This window comes from Chelon labrosus, assembly GCF_963514085.1.
Source record: "Chelon labrosus genome assembly, chromosome: 22".
Taxonomy (NCBI): domain Eukaryota; kingdom Metazoa; phylum Chordata; class Actinopteri; order Mugiliformes; family Mugilidae; genus Chelon; species Chelon labrosus.
In genome coordinates, this window is record NC_140355.1 from 14,878,950 (window position 1) to 14,895,693 (window position 16,744).

Genomic DNA, 16,744 nt, shown 5'->3' on the forward strand with positions numbered 1-16,744 from the left:
GAATCCAAAGCAGCAACAACAGGTGCAATCAAGGAAGCATGAAGCCTCCAACTAACAGATATTTTGCACCGAGAACAAAGTGGCACGTCCTCTGAATTATTTATAAGATAGAATTGATAAGAGCATCAGGTTTAGGTATTAGTGTTCCTGAAGCTCTTATTTGGCTTTCAGAAGGTCTTCACAGGAGTCTGCCTTTTCCTTTGTCTTGACAAAGTGAGCGAGGGGGGTGGGGGTGGCGGTGGCAGCTCTACCCCACCACCCTGCGTCTGGAGGCTCCTCTTGGGTAAGAGGAGGCTGCCGCTCCATCATGCTCCTCCAAGAAAGTGGGTCATGAGTCTGAGACTGTAGGATTACTGACCGTCATGCGGGCGTGTGCCGGGCTGCCTCTTATCCGTGATGTTTAGACCATACCGCCCTGCTCCACCCCCCCCCCCCCCCCCCACCTCCTCCCTTCAGTGGTTAAAAAAAAAAAAAAAAAAAAAGAGAAAAACACATTGTGTCCTCCAACACCATGGTACACAAACATTCCTCTTTAGCTATAAGCTTGTTAGTCTAAGACAGTTCTGACATAACAGCAAGAGATGAAAGTGACGCAAAGCCAAAATTTTTTCCTAATTTCCTGAACCAGCTCAGCGATATTAGCGACATCATGATAAATGCTAGCTTTTAAAACAGCTGACCCCTGCGGCGCTAATGGCAGCCCGTAGCTCGGTGTGCTCCAACATGGAACAATGATTAATCTGCAAATAAATTACTAATGATAAATTAATACATTTTTGGTAGAACGACTGCAGCCATCGTCTGAGATCAGTTTTCCTCTCTGTGCTGTCCACCTGGCGATGGAAATATAAAGAAATACTGTAAATCAGTGACAGATAGAGAAAGCTTGTGTGGGGATGTTGTTGGTTTGGGCCAAAAAGAGGAAACTCATCCGCTCGTGTCATTGTTTTGGTCCAGATTTGGGGGAAGGAGGGGCTGGATGACTCTGTGTGTCTTGGAGGGTTCAATGGAGGGACAGGGGGGGGTGAGATTTCAATTACAGTTCAATTATAAGTAGTAAGACATGCTGCAGCACACAACCTCCTTCAAAAAAATCCAAAGACCGCATTAAATCATCATTAGGTTTAGAAATACTTCATTTCTCTATATGGGGGAACACATTTTTGTTATTTTTTCAGCTGTAATAAGATAAATCTTCGATTGATGGAACAGTTTTGCTGCTTCGATAACACACTTTGGTTTATTTCCTTTGAATTTGCCACCGTAAACCCACAGTATAGATTTCTAATACCACTATTAATGCGTGCATTCCAGATAGGTGTTGCATTACCAGAGGACGCAATCCTCCAGAGGACAACAGTTACAGAAAATTAATGAATAAATGAATGAATGACCGGAACGTTGCATTTGTGTTAATGTTTTTAGCATTTCCTGCTGTGAAAAATCCAACATGCTGAGCAAGAACTGGATTTTAATTGTTCCTGAAAACAATTCTGCAGAAGGAAAAAAAAAAAAAAAACATGCGAAGAGATTGAGGTGATGTCAATTTTGATTTGTTTCTGATAAAACAGCCTGTCATAGACGGCATCCTTAGCAGCATGGACGCCTTTTTTCGATCAAAACATTATTACCGTGCAAACAATATATAGAAAAAATAAATAATCCTATCAAGGCTCCCAAAGCTGATTAGGACTACACAACTTACTTATAAATGTAAAGCACAGATAACCGGTAATCTCTTTCGAATTCCTTAGTTTCTCTTGTTGTTTTTCTAATATATATATGTATGTGTATATACCACCTGCAGACCAGATAGACCCCACAGCAGGTCAACATCTGTAATGACACAGCAGGTCAAGCCTCAGCTCTGCCTGAAAGGTTTGAACTCTGACCTCCCAGGCATTAAGTCTGGCTCTGGGGTGGCTTAGCATTGCTCCAGAAAGCTGATATTTCCCACCCTGGACAAAGACGTGTAAAACACCCCACAAGCGGTCAGGACCCCAGACGGTGCATCGGAACTGAGTAACAGCGTCCCCTTGTAAATGGACGGACAGTTGTTGGCCCTTTTATTGTCCGAGCATGAAACCGGGGACACATGTTGGGTGGTAAAAGTGTCAAAGCCTGACTGAAGAGCCATTGTACTGGTTACCAGCGGTAGCCGTCCCACCTTTGTTCCCCCGCGTTGTTCATCATTAGCATATCAATATTCAAAGGGGCCGATGCTGGGCAGAGGTGGCTGCCTTTTTAGCCCGGAGTAGACGCTCCTACACAAATAATGAAACCTGCATTCAGCCCTTGAGGGCCAGCTGTTGAGTTAAGCACATAATTGATAAGAAGAAGTGTGATGAATCACATCACGACTCTGGATCACAGCTCGGAGCATTTGTCAACTTGCCCTTTCCTTTTAAAAAGATCATCTCAAATGTCTTGCTATTCCACGTTAGACACTTTTGACCCATTTCTCCAGTTCCCTCAATAACAATGGGCTAAATGGTGTCACCCTTTCCGCCCCTCACCTCCCTCCCCTTCCTCGACTCAAGCCAGCTGACCCCAAGACTGGCAGGCCGGTGGACAGTTAGCCCTGTGTAGTATTGTGTGAGTGTGTTTGTGTGTACGTTTGAGGGGCAAAGCCACCAGAGAGTGTCGGTTAGTCCGAGGGCCAAGCGGAAAAGCGGTTGGGCAGTTTAGCCAGCTGCTTGGGGAGCGAGTCTCGGCCGGCCTGGTCAGTGAAACCTTGCCAGATGGAGCCATTTCAAAACAATGAGAGTTGCTCGCGATGGTTAAAAAATAGAGGCTGGCTACTCGGGGAACACAGACGGTGGAACTTTATCAAATGGTTTGGAGCACCTGGATGTGTTTTTAGGTTCTAAAACTAAGTCGCATTTAAAGTTTGGTTTCGAGTTGTACCCTAATCTTGCTGCAAAGGTTTTGCACTTCATTCTTTTGCACTTGTACCGTCACTCCTTTTTATTTTTCTTAATGCCACCTTTGATATCGTCTCGCAAACCATTCCCGATCCCCTTTTCTCCACACACTTGCTCTCTTCCTCTTCCTCTCCAGACAGCAACAGGCTGAGGTGCCTTGGGACCACTCCGCTTAGGAGTAACCAAGCCTGGGTAATGAGGCGTGTGATTGGTCCCCTCCCTCCAGGACAAGGCCAGTCTTTGGAGGACATGATTGATCATGACAGGAGCACAATGACGGCCTGGTGTCAGAGGGGTGGCATGGGTACACACGGACCCCCCGCGGTAACACTCAGCCCGTGCAACTCTGCCGTGCGCAAACAGTTGCACGCAAACACGCATGCACATACAGTACAATTCAGGACACTTGTGGACATGAAAGAAGCATGCTCCAATATGTGCAAGCGGAGTTATTTGCATAAAAGCTTTGACGGTAAGTCATTTTGGGGGGAAATTTAAACTATAGGTTCAGAGAATTTCTGTAAAGTCTATTTGTTGTGCAGAAAAAATGCTTAATTTCAGTGCTGTTCATTAAATCAATTTATTTCTCCTTTTTTTTTTTGCAAATTGCTTCTGTAAACAGCAAGATTATAAACTTCTATATATATTTTACAGAATATTTTGGCAAAAATAAATAATAGTTAAATAACTATTAAAGGGTTTGGGATCTTTTAGTATATATAGCTTGTATTAAAACCATGTTTCATGTTTACATCCGAGAGAAAAATGGGGGAAACTGGGTATTTTTCTTTTCTTATCCAAATAAAATCATTTCAATGCAAAGACACAAACATATGTCAAGATGATTTTTCTATTATACTTGAAAAACAACGGATCTGCGTAAATATTTGTATTCAGGAAACTGCTCCATTCTCCTTTCAGGCAAGTGCCTCCGCTTGAAGGAGGAGAAAAATAAAAAAAGAGGTTTCATGTGGAGCGTTTGTTCTTTTGAAGTAAACCCTCATCCGCACAGCTCTCGTTGAACCGACTCACACTCAAGGGCAGAAATCAAGTTCTCATAGGTGCAAAGGGCCGAGTCTTTATGGAGGGCCATTAATGGCTGGTTGCAGCTGCTTTCTCGAGGAGGCCCCAGGTGTATTGACACTCTTACCAATTTCCCTGCGAAGATGCTCCGGGTTTCGCCGAGGACAAACAAAACTGGAGAGGGGCCTTGACATGCTCGAGAGGCTCGGCTCATCATTATATTCATGCCAAAGAGGCGAGGACGCCGTAAAACAAAACGTTTGAAAGCGGCGATAGAAAAGCAGAGGTCTTCAAATGTGCTTTTTTTTTTATTTTTATGACCTGAATTTAGGTCGTGGAATCATTTGTTTCTCTTTTAAAGATATATATGAAATTGTTTTGTTATAGGTACATCAAAATAATGAGGAAAGAATGAGAATCTTTCTTCTCACTGTGGATGAGAGGAGAAGAAATGCCGTCCTGTTGTTGTGCTTGCAGCTTAAGCTTCTTTGATTCTGCATTGGCTTTAGGATTCTAGTTACTCTGTACAGCTTCTTCCAGATTTACAAACAGTTCTCCCTTAATCTGTGCATAGATCTATGCTGACATGTTGAACAGGGATTACAGCCCTTAACAACACAAAAACTCATCCATGAAAACAAGCATCCCACCATTGTTTTGTTTTTTTGTTTTGTTTTTTTAAATCTTTAGATGCAAAGATTATGTAAATGCACAATGGAGGTGTGGGATGGCTGGAGAGAGGATGCAAAGCTGCCCAAAAATAGGAAAAAGCATGTTGTTTCTTTGCAGGTTTGGGAGGCTAATTGCCCCGAGTGGACTAATGAACAGCATAGTAGTCCTAATTGGCTTACTGCACCACTTGTGGGCTGGCGTGCTGGGCGAGTAAAATTGAATCAAAGTTGTAGGACCACGTCAGAGTAGTTACGTGCGTTATACGGTGGTAATTGGCGCATGCATTCTGAAAGGCGTGAAACATGGCAACCGGCCAAACGGCCCCAGAGCCAGCTCGCTCTGAGCAAACGCGTCCTTGAATTGAAAAATCAACATTTAATTTAACATATTTTTTAAGAGAGTTCCAGTTTATATTTTCTGCTGTGCACGAGTGGTCACTTTTTCTTTTAAATTTCAGCTGAAGAGAAAGGATTTATTCATTAGTTTCCTCTGAGCTTCGTGCGTAATGGCACCGTGCGTAATTAAAACCAATGTATGTCAATAATTATAACCCGTTCACACATGTACGGATTTTTTATTTATTTATTTTTTTTTTAGATGTAGCACTCTTTTTCAATCTTATTGTAACTTAACACTAACTCCATAAGATAACGGCATGTTCGCTCCATCCACTTTTATCATTGTCATGCATGTCTATTTTTAACTGAACAAAAGAGAGACGCAGCGACGGCAACAATGTCCCGAGTAATGCCCAATTGGCCCATTGTGCGATTTGAAAGACAGACACGTGCAACACAACATAGATAAGGAGAGAGAGAGGGGGGGGCAGAGGGGAGGGGAGGGGGGCAGGATAAGTGTGTGTGGTATATATGCTTGTGTGTGTGTGTGTGTGTGTGTGTGTGTGTGTGTGTGTACGAGCGCGCTTAAAGATAGCCTCTGGGGACACTGGAGCAGCACACACCCCTCCAAGCCCGTTTAGAGAAACTCCCCTTTCAGCACCCTGGACAGAGGCAGCGCTGACCGCCGGTGGTTTTAGTTGAAGCAAAGTTGCAGGCTGTGCGGGCTCACGGTCCCACCGCGTCTCCATCCGGCTCAGCAACGCGACATCAAAAGGAGCAGCTTGATGAAGGTTCAAAGCTCCCGTTCTCGGTGGCTCGTCAAAGGACAGAAGTCGACGGAAGTTCTTTTTGACGTTTTCCAGAAATCGCCAGACCTCGTCTCGCTGTCGAGAGGATAAATCGTCTGGGAAGTGTGTGCGAGTGTGTGTCTGCACGCTCGGCAGCTTGTTTGACTTTAACAAGAAAAAGAAGAGAAATCACAAGCGTGCGTATTTCTGCGCTTTTTCAACTGGAGCATCTTCAAAATGCTGCTTGAGCACCCGGGGTCAAGTTGCCAAAACACGGGGAATTTCTCCCGGTACAGTTCGGGCCAAGGTAAGAAGCCTTTTAACGATTTTCACTCAAATCATAGATTGGGATTGGGACAGATCAGCTATCTTATGCAGGAAGTGACTTTTGAGGTCCATGAATGTGTCACCCCGTTGGGTGTGAAATTGAGGATAATGCAGCAAATTAGCCCAGCAGGACGGATGGCTGTGTTGAGTGAAACCGTGAAATTGGCCCCTATGTTTTATTTCACGGTGAAAAGCAAAGATGCAGACGTTTTAAGAGTATTCTGGGTTAAATTGTTTGCTGTGAAGTAGGACATTTAAAGTTCCTTTATGAACAGAAAAAGAGGGGGAGATGAAAGTTGCAGAACCTAAGTTGGTGTCTGCAGACTGTTTAGAGGCGCCTGTTTTGCACTGCGTGTGGGAGACGTTATGAATCCGTAATGAGCCTTCATTGTTGGGAGAATCACACGAACAGATGTTATGCGCGTGCTGTCATTTCACACCGCCGCCCTCGGTTGTCACGGGAGCTCAGGACGCGGGGAGCGGAGAAAGAAAGAGAGAGAAGGAAAGAAAGAGAGAGCGAGCGCACCGGGCCCGAAGCAGCCCCCCCTGAGCCAGCAGACGCAAAGCCGCTCCCAGCCGCAGTCCAGCGACCCAGCGCGCTCAACAGGTGTCACATTCCTGCCCGACAGGTGGGACACCTGAGGTCGGCGGTGGAGGTGGTGAGGTCTGAGGGTAGTGGTCGCACGGAGCTTTGGAAAAAAACATTAATTATTAGTGGTTTTACGGGAGAATACTGTGGCATCCAAAAACCAACATGAACAGCATGTCTGATCCCTCTTAATTTTGTCTATCTCTTTACTTATTTTTTGGCAATGTTCAAGCAGCATAAACCACTTTGAATTATGTCTAAAATTAAGAGGAATTTCAAAATAAATTTGTTTTAATAAAGCGATTTCTTAATAAATTTAAACATCTACATTAACGCAAAAAAAGAGAGAATTTACTTGATCGTCTTTGCGACTTTCTCTAACTGACTGACCATTACTCTGATGGCCGTTTTATGGCTTTGTCGTCACATTATTGTCGGCTCCCCCGCTCAAAAGTAAGCGATCAATGCGACATAAAAATTATTACTAAGCTGAAAAGTAAGAGGGGCACCCACGGACCCCACACCTCACACCTTTCTCCAAAACGCCTTTCATATACTTCGGGAATACAGGCAAATGGGACATTGATTTTAGATTCATCAGCGCTCGGGGCCGGTTGTGGCACTACCCGTGATTTCCCCAGGCGCTCTTTTGTGCCAAAGATCAGTGTCAATAAAATTCATTGGGGTGCTGGCCCGATCAACATGTTATTGAACAGCCAATCTCTCCCCTAAATAAACACTTGTCTCTGGGCACTCGGCACACTTGAAATGAAGATTGTGTGTTTGTGTGTGTGTGTGTGAGAGAGAGAGAGAGGGTACACGTGTCTGTGTGTGTGTTCGTTAGAAATTTAGAATCACTGACTTAAAATCTGACCTGATACAAAACAGCAAAATCAAGTAATTCCTAAAATGCATTGTTAATAAACGAAATAATAAGATGAAGAAGAAGAGGAATATAACTTGTTTTATATTAAGAGGCCAAAATAAAACATAAATATTATCCTGGTGTCCCTCAGTCGCTCCTTTACGCATGGCTGTGCTGAAATCTAGTCTTAAAACAAAGGTTCAATGTGAATACACACTAAAAAAAACACACTTTGGTGCATTTTCTTAATAAATAATGAGCATTTTCTTCTTTTAATGCTGCAGATCTATAGTTTTTTTTTTGTTTCCATATGCTCCTTGCATCAGTTCAGCTCCCACATGAGTGCTACTGACATCTGAGGTGCTTCCTAAATAAAACGCTTGGCATTGTAACTATTCAGACAACACTACAGCCTAACTGATTAAAATAAAAATATCAAAAAAATACAATAGTTAATATATAAATTTCAAGTTTTACAATCAAAGGCTGTTTTTGAATCCAATAACAGATTCTATTATGTGCCTTCTCCTTTTGTGGATGAGGACAAGCCAAAAACATATTGCAATCGCATCATTTAGTGTCACAGTGGCAAGACTAACATGAAATAAATCACCAGGACAAAGTGATTCCATTCTTTAAAAGGAGTGAAATGTTTTAGATGAACTGAATTCAGTCTGGTGGCGAAATTAAAAGCTGAAAGAAAAAGCATAAGTTTTTATGTTTTCGATCATTTTCTGCGGAAAAAGTATTCGCCTGCAACACCATAAGGCGTCTCTGAGCACTGAAACTCTCCTGGCTTCAACCCCTCACCTCGTCTTCATTCTCCTTCCGGGTAAGGTACTCGGTAGGTGATGTTAATCTATCTCCCTGTCGCCCGGGAAACGGCGCAGCGTAATCCTGCACAGGCTTCAACGCGGCGAAGCGTAAAACGCAAACTCCGCCGCACATTCGCGCGCCTGTGCTCCCTTCGGGGCTCGTGCTGCCGCGTGCGTTCGTTCGTTCGTTCGTTCGTGCGTGCGAGTGGACGGACGCGAGCGAGACAGCTTTATGCATTTATGTAAGCGTAAATCATGAGCGATGGATGGACGTGGTGAGCGCGGCTCTCCAAAAGAGGCACCAAGTAACGCGGAGATGCTCCTCGCGCTGCTGTCGCACAGTGAGGAGTTCCGGAGAGGTAAAGGCAAGGCCAAAAAAAAAAAAAAAAAATCGTTTTGTAAATGTCTGTTTTACATAAATGTGTGTGTATATATAGCATGTGGTCATGTGAAGAAAAATGCAAGCCTTCAAGTGTGTCTGTAGGCCTATTGGCAACATCATCGCTGGTATCTGGATGGATGCTGGATGCTGCACAGATGCAGCCTGGAACTCATTCTGGGATTTCTCGATTCAGTTTTAACGCTGCTGAGACAGGACACATGTGTCATACTTGTTGCTCCAGATTTCTGCAGGGCAAGCGTAAATACGCATAAGGTTTTACGCTCTGATCTGTCTGAATGGTCGTTTAAATTTCCTCCAGTGCGCTGTTTAGTGGTTGAATTTGGAATTATGGGAACATGTTTGGCATTTTGCCGTCTTGCAAATATGTGCAGACGTTGTATTAGCCACGTGTGAGGAGTAAACAACGTTTTTTGATTCCTGGTGGAGTGGTGCATGCAGCAGCACCTCCTCCAAAGTCAGATATGTTTTTATCCGATTCAAATGGGACCCTACGAGGGGAGCACAGTGCTTGGACATCATATCGGCCTGTGCCGTGAGACCGCAGGCCGCAGCTTTCTAGTTTTACAGAGCACTGAATAAATGATGGCCCGGCTACACCTGTTCCTGACGTGGCGGCCACTGCACTTGTGCAGGGCTCGCCGGCGAAGCCACGAGAAATGGTTCATTAAAGTTTCAGGAATTGTCCACAGCAGAACAATGGGAAAGCGATTCCTTGCACGGACGGAATATGAAGTGGTCTGGCTTCTTTTAATTAGTAATAAAGAGGCCTGGTGAGGTCGTTTTTACTTGTCCTAATTTTTCACTTTGGCTTGTTTTGGTTTTGTTTGTTTGTTTCTCTTGCGACATTAAAATTGGAATACGTCCGGATGTTGTTTTAGAGGGAAGACTTTGTACCTCGAAAGTAGTTTTTACAGTGTAGGGCAGTCTTTTGTATCTCATGGCAAACATAATAACCAGAGGATTACAGTTTGATTAATGAGCTGTTAATCCTGACATGGTACAGCATTACAGTCACAGTAGTAATTATTTTAGTTATTCCTGAGGCACTTGGATTTACGCACAGTATGGAATATTAGTGTCCTTTTTCCAGTATTAATACGGGCAGAATAAATACGTGATTGTCTCTTTATATCATGGATGCATTAATAAGTAATTTAGCCGTATAATTATTTAAAGACTGTAAGCAAAGACATTCATATTTATTTCCAGTAATTCTTTATAATTCAACCTTCAAAATGCAGAAATGATTGCTGCGTTATTTTACAAGTTATTGGTTTTATTTGAGGTCTTTGGTGATTTTATAAAATCTGAAACAAAGAAATTAATATCTTAATTGTTAAGTACTGGATGAAGACTGATAAATCTTATCAACAGATTTTAAGTTCTACATTCGGGCAGTCTTTGTTTTGGTAACATGGAGTCAGGCTTAGGGAATCCAAATCATCTCATTTAATCGTGACTGTATTATTAAAATAAAATATATAACATATATAGACATGAGGGCTAGACAGTGTGTCTTGTAGCCCTCATAAAAAAGGGCTACAAGACAAAAAAAAAACTCCATTCTATAATCCTTAACACAGATTCACGACGCGCACGCTTCATATTGGCAAGAACATGACCGAGTTATTGTTTTCTTCAGTTTTTTTGTGCATATTAATAGAGAGTGCAGTTGTGTATATATTCCATATGAATTTAAGTGCCTTATAAAATCATTTAAAAAAGGAAATGACTAAATAATAGGCTACTGAAACCAAAAATTAAAAAAAAAGAAATCGTGAGAAATATAGAAGTAAATTTAATTTTCATAATGATGATCCTATTTCGTTTCTTCTCACTGAGAGCCCTGCATAATTAAACAGCTGTCCTTAATAAAAGGATAAATATCTGGAGCTTGGCTGCTGCAAATGCGCACTTGTCGTCTGACACGTTTGACTAAAACGCCGTGATTCCGTTCTCGCCTCCTGCAGAAATCCCAGTGTGCGCGGGCTGCAATCAGCACATCGTGGACCGCTTCATCCTCAAAGTGCTGGATCGCCACTGGCACAGCAAGTGCCTAAAATGCAGCGACTGCCAGGCGCAGCTGGCGGACAAGTGCTTCAGCAGGGGCGACAGCGTCTACTGCAAAGACGATTTCTTCAAGTGAGTACCTTTCAGAGGGCGAACAGTCATGATTTCTGTGTATTTTATATATTTGCTCCTGTAGCTGGTGTGTATAAAATTTAAAATGATTGCTCAGTATGTTCTGATGCGCAACCTGCTAATTTCCCAAAAGGAGATTCGGGACCAAATGCGCAGCCTGCCAGCAGGGGATACCGCCCACACAGGTGGTGAGGAGAGCGCAGGACTACGTCTACCACCTGCACTGTTTTGCCTGCATCGTGTGCAAGAGGCAACTGGCCACAGGTGATGAGTACTATCTGATGGAGGACAGCAGGCTGGTCTGCAAGGCCGACTACGAGACCGCCAAACAGAGAGGTGAGCTGCCACACTACACTGGTCTCAAGGCGCCTAACACTGGTATAAAAGACACAGTAAATAGTCCCACTACAGGGTTTCGAGTTCTAGGTGTTTTCGTACAGACTTGTTTTAAGTTACCTTGAGTTGCGCCTGACGCTTAACTGTGAGGTCATCCATAAACTCTGACCCACCTGCGCTAATTGCATCATTGCCTGCAACCCAATCGATACTAAACTGCGTAAAGTGGAGGCCGGGAGGCGTAGGCTTGCACTCTGCACTCCAAGAGATCAGCTTTCAATAACTCTTATTATGGTGATCATGTGGGCCGAGCAGAGACTCGGAAAGGGAGAGACGCATACAGTAGCTAACTCAGAGAATAGGAGCTGGACGCACATGTTAAAAGATGCCTGTGTCCAGTGTTCACTCTTGTATGCAAGGCAGGAATAGAATATTGTATTTGTTGTGTGTGCAAGATCTGACTGAGAAACGACTTTAACATGCAAATATTTTTAAATTTATCATTTCTAAATTGAAAAAAAGTGCAGTGAATTTGTATTTACTGGTTATTTCTCATAATATCTCATTCCTATTAATGTATATTTGGTCATTATGCATAATTACAGTGTGAACCTAAAAGCAGAATATTAATGAATGGCCATTTTTTTTTTTTTAAAGAGAAACAATTTTAAGTGAGGTGCATAATAAAATGGATGTGCTAAAAATTAATTAAAGAAAATTCCTCCCAGTGACAATACTGATGCTTGCTATATGTGTTTACCCCCCAAATATGCAATATATGAACAAATATTTTAGATAAGGGTCAATATCTAATTAACTAAGATATTGTCACTCAGCAATACCCCATTCATTTTTAAAGGACTTTCTCAGTACAGTACTAAGCACTGATTTATATGTTGTGGTTGTGTTTTTTTTTTTTGTTTTTTTTGATAAATCGATTATTCCATTGTCCTGCACTGAAATATATAGTCGACTTGTAGCAGCCGAGAGTATTTCCTTACTTTATGCTGAAAATCCCAGCAGGCTCGTTCCGGACATGGCAGCCCCGCACACGTTCAAGTTTTATCTCCCCATCTGTTTGTTTGAATTTACTGCTCCACACACCAAGTGCTGATTTATGCGGCGAGTTAAAACAAGTTTTCACCAAAAACACACACGTTTATTTTACTAATGACCGGGCTCAATTACTTGGGCGGCATCCATTTGGATGATAGTTTTTTTTTTTTTTTTTTTTGTATTTTGCTGTGCTGGCGAGCAGACATGATGCAAGTATGCACATGGTGCCAGATTAGGGTTTATAGGCGAGAAGATAATTCATCTTTTTATGTGAAATTACAAAGTTGTATATTATATAAACCCTAGGCTATTAGTTGTGCTTCTAAAAATCACGTTGCTGACTCAGAATGGTATAAAGTATTTTGGCAATTTGGGGAAAATTTGCTATTCTGACAGTAATATTTGTATTATCTCCAAAAAATTGTGTACAGTCGATTAAAAAAAGCAAAGTTTTTAAGCACAAACAATACAATTATTTAAAAATTCAATTTCTCAAATGTCTCATCCACTCACATGTCAACAGAGCAATGTTTGCTGAGCGTTTGCTGACACTGTGAATTGTGTGTCCACTTTTTCAGAAGCAGACTCGACTGCAAAAAGGCCACGAACGACCATCACAGCTAAACAGCTCGAAACGCTGAAGAACGCTTACAATAACTCTCCCAAACCGGCCCGCCACGTCCGGGAGCAGCTATCATCAGAGACGGGCCTGGATATGCGGGTTGTGCAGGTATAAAGTGTATTATTATCCATTAAGGGCTATTCCATTAGTGTCCTGACTTCATTATCTAGGGACAATTGTGGCTGAACTGGCACAAGTGGACAGTACGAACCTGTGTCTGTGTGTGTGTGTTGGGGGGTGGGGGGGGGATTTACGGCTAGATGGAGTAAAATGAAGTCCGCATGAAAGTCAGCACGGTTTAAGTGCAAGCTCGTTAACAATGCTAAGAGGGGCCCCTCGCATATTGTCTGCTGCTGAAGAGCCTCGCGTCGGTTGCTATAGGTGCCGGCCATATATATTGTTTTATTTGCAAGGACAAAAGTAGAGAGAGAAGCCACTAAAATGCTCCTCATTATTCAGTGAAAGGGAAGGGGTGAAGAGGGCACACTCCGGGTGGAATATCATTAAGAGGAATGTGAAGCCGCTTTTTGTTCTTGGGGCTGAAATGAGTGCATTTAGTGTAAAACAAGGAGAAGGGCATTTTCACATACATTTTCAAATCGTGATATTGTAGATGATTTAGGCCGCATACTACGTGTGTGTGCTGTACGCAGTGTGTCAAGGAAAAATGAGATCAGAAAATCAAAATCGAGAAAATTTTGAATCATTTAACTCGGTGGGTCGCTAACCTGTCTGCTACCCTGGGTGAGAACAACTTGTAGCCTTCGTGAAGTTAATTAAATGATAAATCTGATGTAGGGGATGCTGCAGCCAGGATTACTGCTCAGTGTCACTCCTGCAGTCCCCTACTTTTTCTTTTAGAACATGTGCATCAAGGAAAGAGCAGAGGATTTGATAAGGGATGTGATGCAGACATTGGTTATTTGTTAACTTATGAAAACATCTTAAAAAAAAATCATGTAAATTAGCCAAATTTAACTGAAACTGTGTTAAAAAGTCAGATTTTATAACCTATAAATTAAGCCAAACACGTTTAAAATAATACTTTTTCCTCTCTATTTTATACTCCAACTGTTTTCTGTCATTGTACTAGTAGTCAAATGTGTTTTCCAAAACATCACCTGATAAAACGTCTTGTCCGTTTCACCCTCCAGGTTTGGTTTCAGAACAGGCGAGCTAAAGAGAAAAGGCTGAAGAAAGACGCCGGGCGGCAGAGATGGGGCCAGTACTTTCGCAATATGAAGAGGTCGCGGGGAAGCTCCAAATCGGACAAGGACAGCATCCAGGAGGAGGGCATGGACAGTGACGCTGAGGTGTCCTTCACAGGTACGGTCATTGGACAAACGGCTCCGGCATATCTGAGGATAAGCACAGATGTTACTAATAACTTAAAGATGGCTCCATCCCATTTGAGTGTTTCCGTAATTATTACGTATGAACTTAAGTTTGTCGTCCACACACGTTCTTTACTGAATGTGACGTGTTAAATTGGCTTCCTTTCCATAGCAGATGGTATTCAATTTAGGTGTGTAAGTGCAACAGCCAGTGTAAAGTACGTTCATGTCTCTATAGAGCACCTAAACTGAATGGAGCCATCATTATTGTTAGCAGTTGCACTTGGGCCTTTCCTCCTAGGAGGACAGTGCCATAACGAAGGACTAAAAAAATATGAAAAGATATGAATAACCAACCAGGTGTTTGATCTCCAAGAGAGGTTTCGGCTTTTCATATTTCCATCCTTATTTGCAGGGTATTCTTGTCATGGATTATTGTGATGATCTTCCGTTAAGGAATAAGATGCAGTCACACCAGAAAGTTGAACCGCAAAATTCAGGCGTAATGATGCAGCAATTATTCCTAGTCATAGATGTTTAGCTTGGGAACAACCGGTAAGCAAGTTGCTACCACATCGGTCACGTGCTGCCGCATTTGCAACCCTACAGTGTACTTCGCCACTGGCATTTTGCTAGTGTACCATTTCGATCAAAGGGGATACCGAAGAGAGGAAAAGCTCTCCAAGCTAGCAAAGCAGGCATGTTAGCTATGTCACCAACTGAACAATAAGTTCACAAGGTTTTTTTGAAGTGAATTAATTTGTATTTGTAGTTAATTGAATCTTCTTAATTGTTGTAAATGACCGTTTTAGTAAATGCAGTCCAATCAGCATAACAAATACCACTTTATCTTCTTGTCCCTGCACAGATGAACCGCCCATGTCAGAGCTAGGTCACACCAACGGCATTTACAGCAGCCTGAGCGAGTCCTCTCCAGCCATGGGGGGACGGCAAGGGGGTAACAACCACAGCACCTTCCCCCTGGAGCACGGGGTCCTCCCCTCTCAAGACCAGTTCCACGACATCCGCTCCAACAGCCCCTACGGCCTTCCGCAGTCGCCGGGGTCACTCCAGGCTCTACCCAGACACCAGCCTCTCATCTCCAGCCTCGTGTACCCCGACTCTGGCATTTCGATCATGACCCAGGGCAGCGGGCCTGGAATCAACCCTGCCGTGAGGGTTTCCATGGGGGCAACCAACGGCCCCAGCTCGGACCTGTCCACCGGCAGCAGCGGTGGATATCCAGATTTTCCTGCCAGTCCTGCCTCCTGGCTAGACGAAGTAGACCACGGGCAGTTTTGATTGGTCAACAAGAAACTTTTTTTCTTTTTGCTTTGCTTTTTGTGTCTTCTGTTGGATCGTATGAATTGAAAAATAGTCACACAGGACAGTGATTATATAATGGAAGTAGACTGCTGTCCTTGGATCTCACCAGTATCCGACTGGCAAATCCATTCAGGATTGGTAATCTGGATGGAAGTAAGGAAGAAAATGTCCCGCGTTTAAAGCACTTGGCCTAATAATTGTCCTTGAGTAGTAAGACAGTATGCAAAGCAAGGGATCTGTCAAAATACTACATTTTCAGATACTACTTATAAGCTCTTTTAGAACAATGTAGAGACCACAGACCAATGATCAGAAGGTTAAGACACCGATCACCAACCATCAATCTTTGTCCACATCTCCTCCCACCAATATTTGTTAACGACAACGTGTTCAGGTGCAGAATTCAGTTCAACATTCAGAGTCTTTAAATGTCTGGTTGTTGCCAAATGTCTATATACAGTATATATATATGATGGTTTATCATTGTGGAGACTTTATTTTTATACAAACACCTTCTTGGACATGAGTATGTACCCAGATACGAGGACTTTGTACATTCTTGAACAGGGATATAGGCAAAAATGTAGATGTTGTCTTAAATGGTACCTATAGGGGTCCAATTACTTCTATGCATTTGTGTGTTCTCAGATGTACGTATCTTGTTCGTTTCGTTCTACTGAAACCCACCCCCGAGGAAGAACTGTAGTACCTGGGGTCTGATGTATATGTTTGTTTATGTGGAAAAAAATGTTTTATGTCTTATTTATTCCCTCTGGTAATGATGATGATGATGATTCCTAATTAAATGACAGGACTTTAATAAATTTGTCACCTAAATCAAAATGGAGTTTGATCCTTTTTGGTTCGTGTACAAAACTGCGCATCGTGTGAGACAGTATGAATAATGGCTGCCCTTAAAAGTAATTGAGTACAGAGGATAAACAATTCATTTGGAAGATTAAAATTTTGGATATATTTTGTATCACTGGGAAATCTAATGCCAAGGAACTGAAGCCAACAAACAAGGTATAGCCATTCTTTTACCTTATGTGCGGTATCTATATATTTATCCGAAAGCATACGTATCACAGCGCTGACAGTGAAACCAGAGCAAGCTGGCAGTTCTGCCTGTGTCTGCAAATTGAGTATCTGGCTAACTACCAACACTGTATCAGGGGTTCAAC

General features: G+C 42.6%; 1 protein-coding gene across 1 annotated transcript; it reads left to right on the top strand.

Annotated features, from left to right (window-relative positions):
* Positions 1-8,603: 8,603 nt before the first annotated feature.
* On the top strand, positions 8,604-15,622 carry lhx3 (LIM homeobox 3; the record flags this gene model as incomplete). The annotated part of the gene is made up of 6 exons (XM_084571817.1): positions 8,604-8,700; positions 10,715-10,886; positions 11,020-11,222; positions 12,857-13,008; positions 14,055-14,226; positions 15,103-15,622. The coding sequence occupies 6 exons, from the start codon at positions 8,604-8,606 to the stop codon at positions 15,534-15,536; spliced, it is 1,230 nt and encodes a 409-aa protein (XP_084427943.1). The 3' UTR covers positions 15,537-15,622.
* Positions 15,623-16,744: the final 1,122 nt, after the last annotated feature.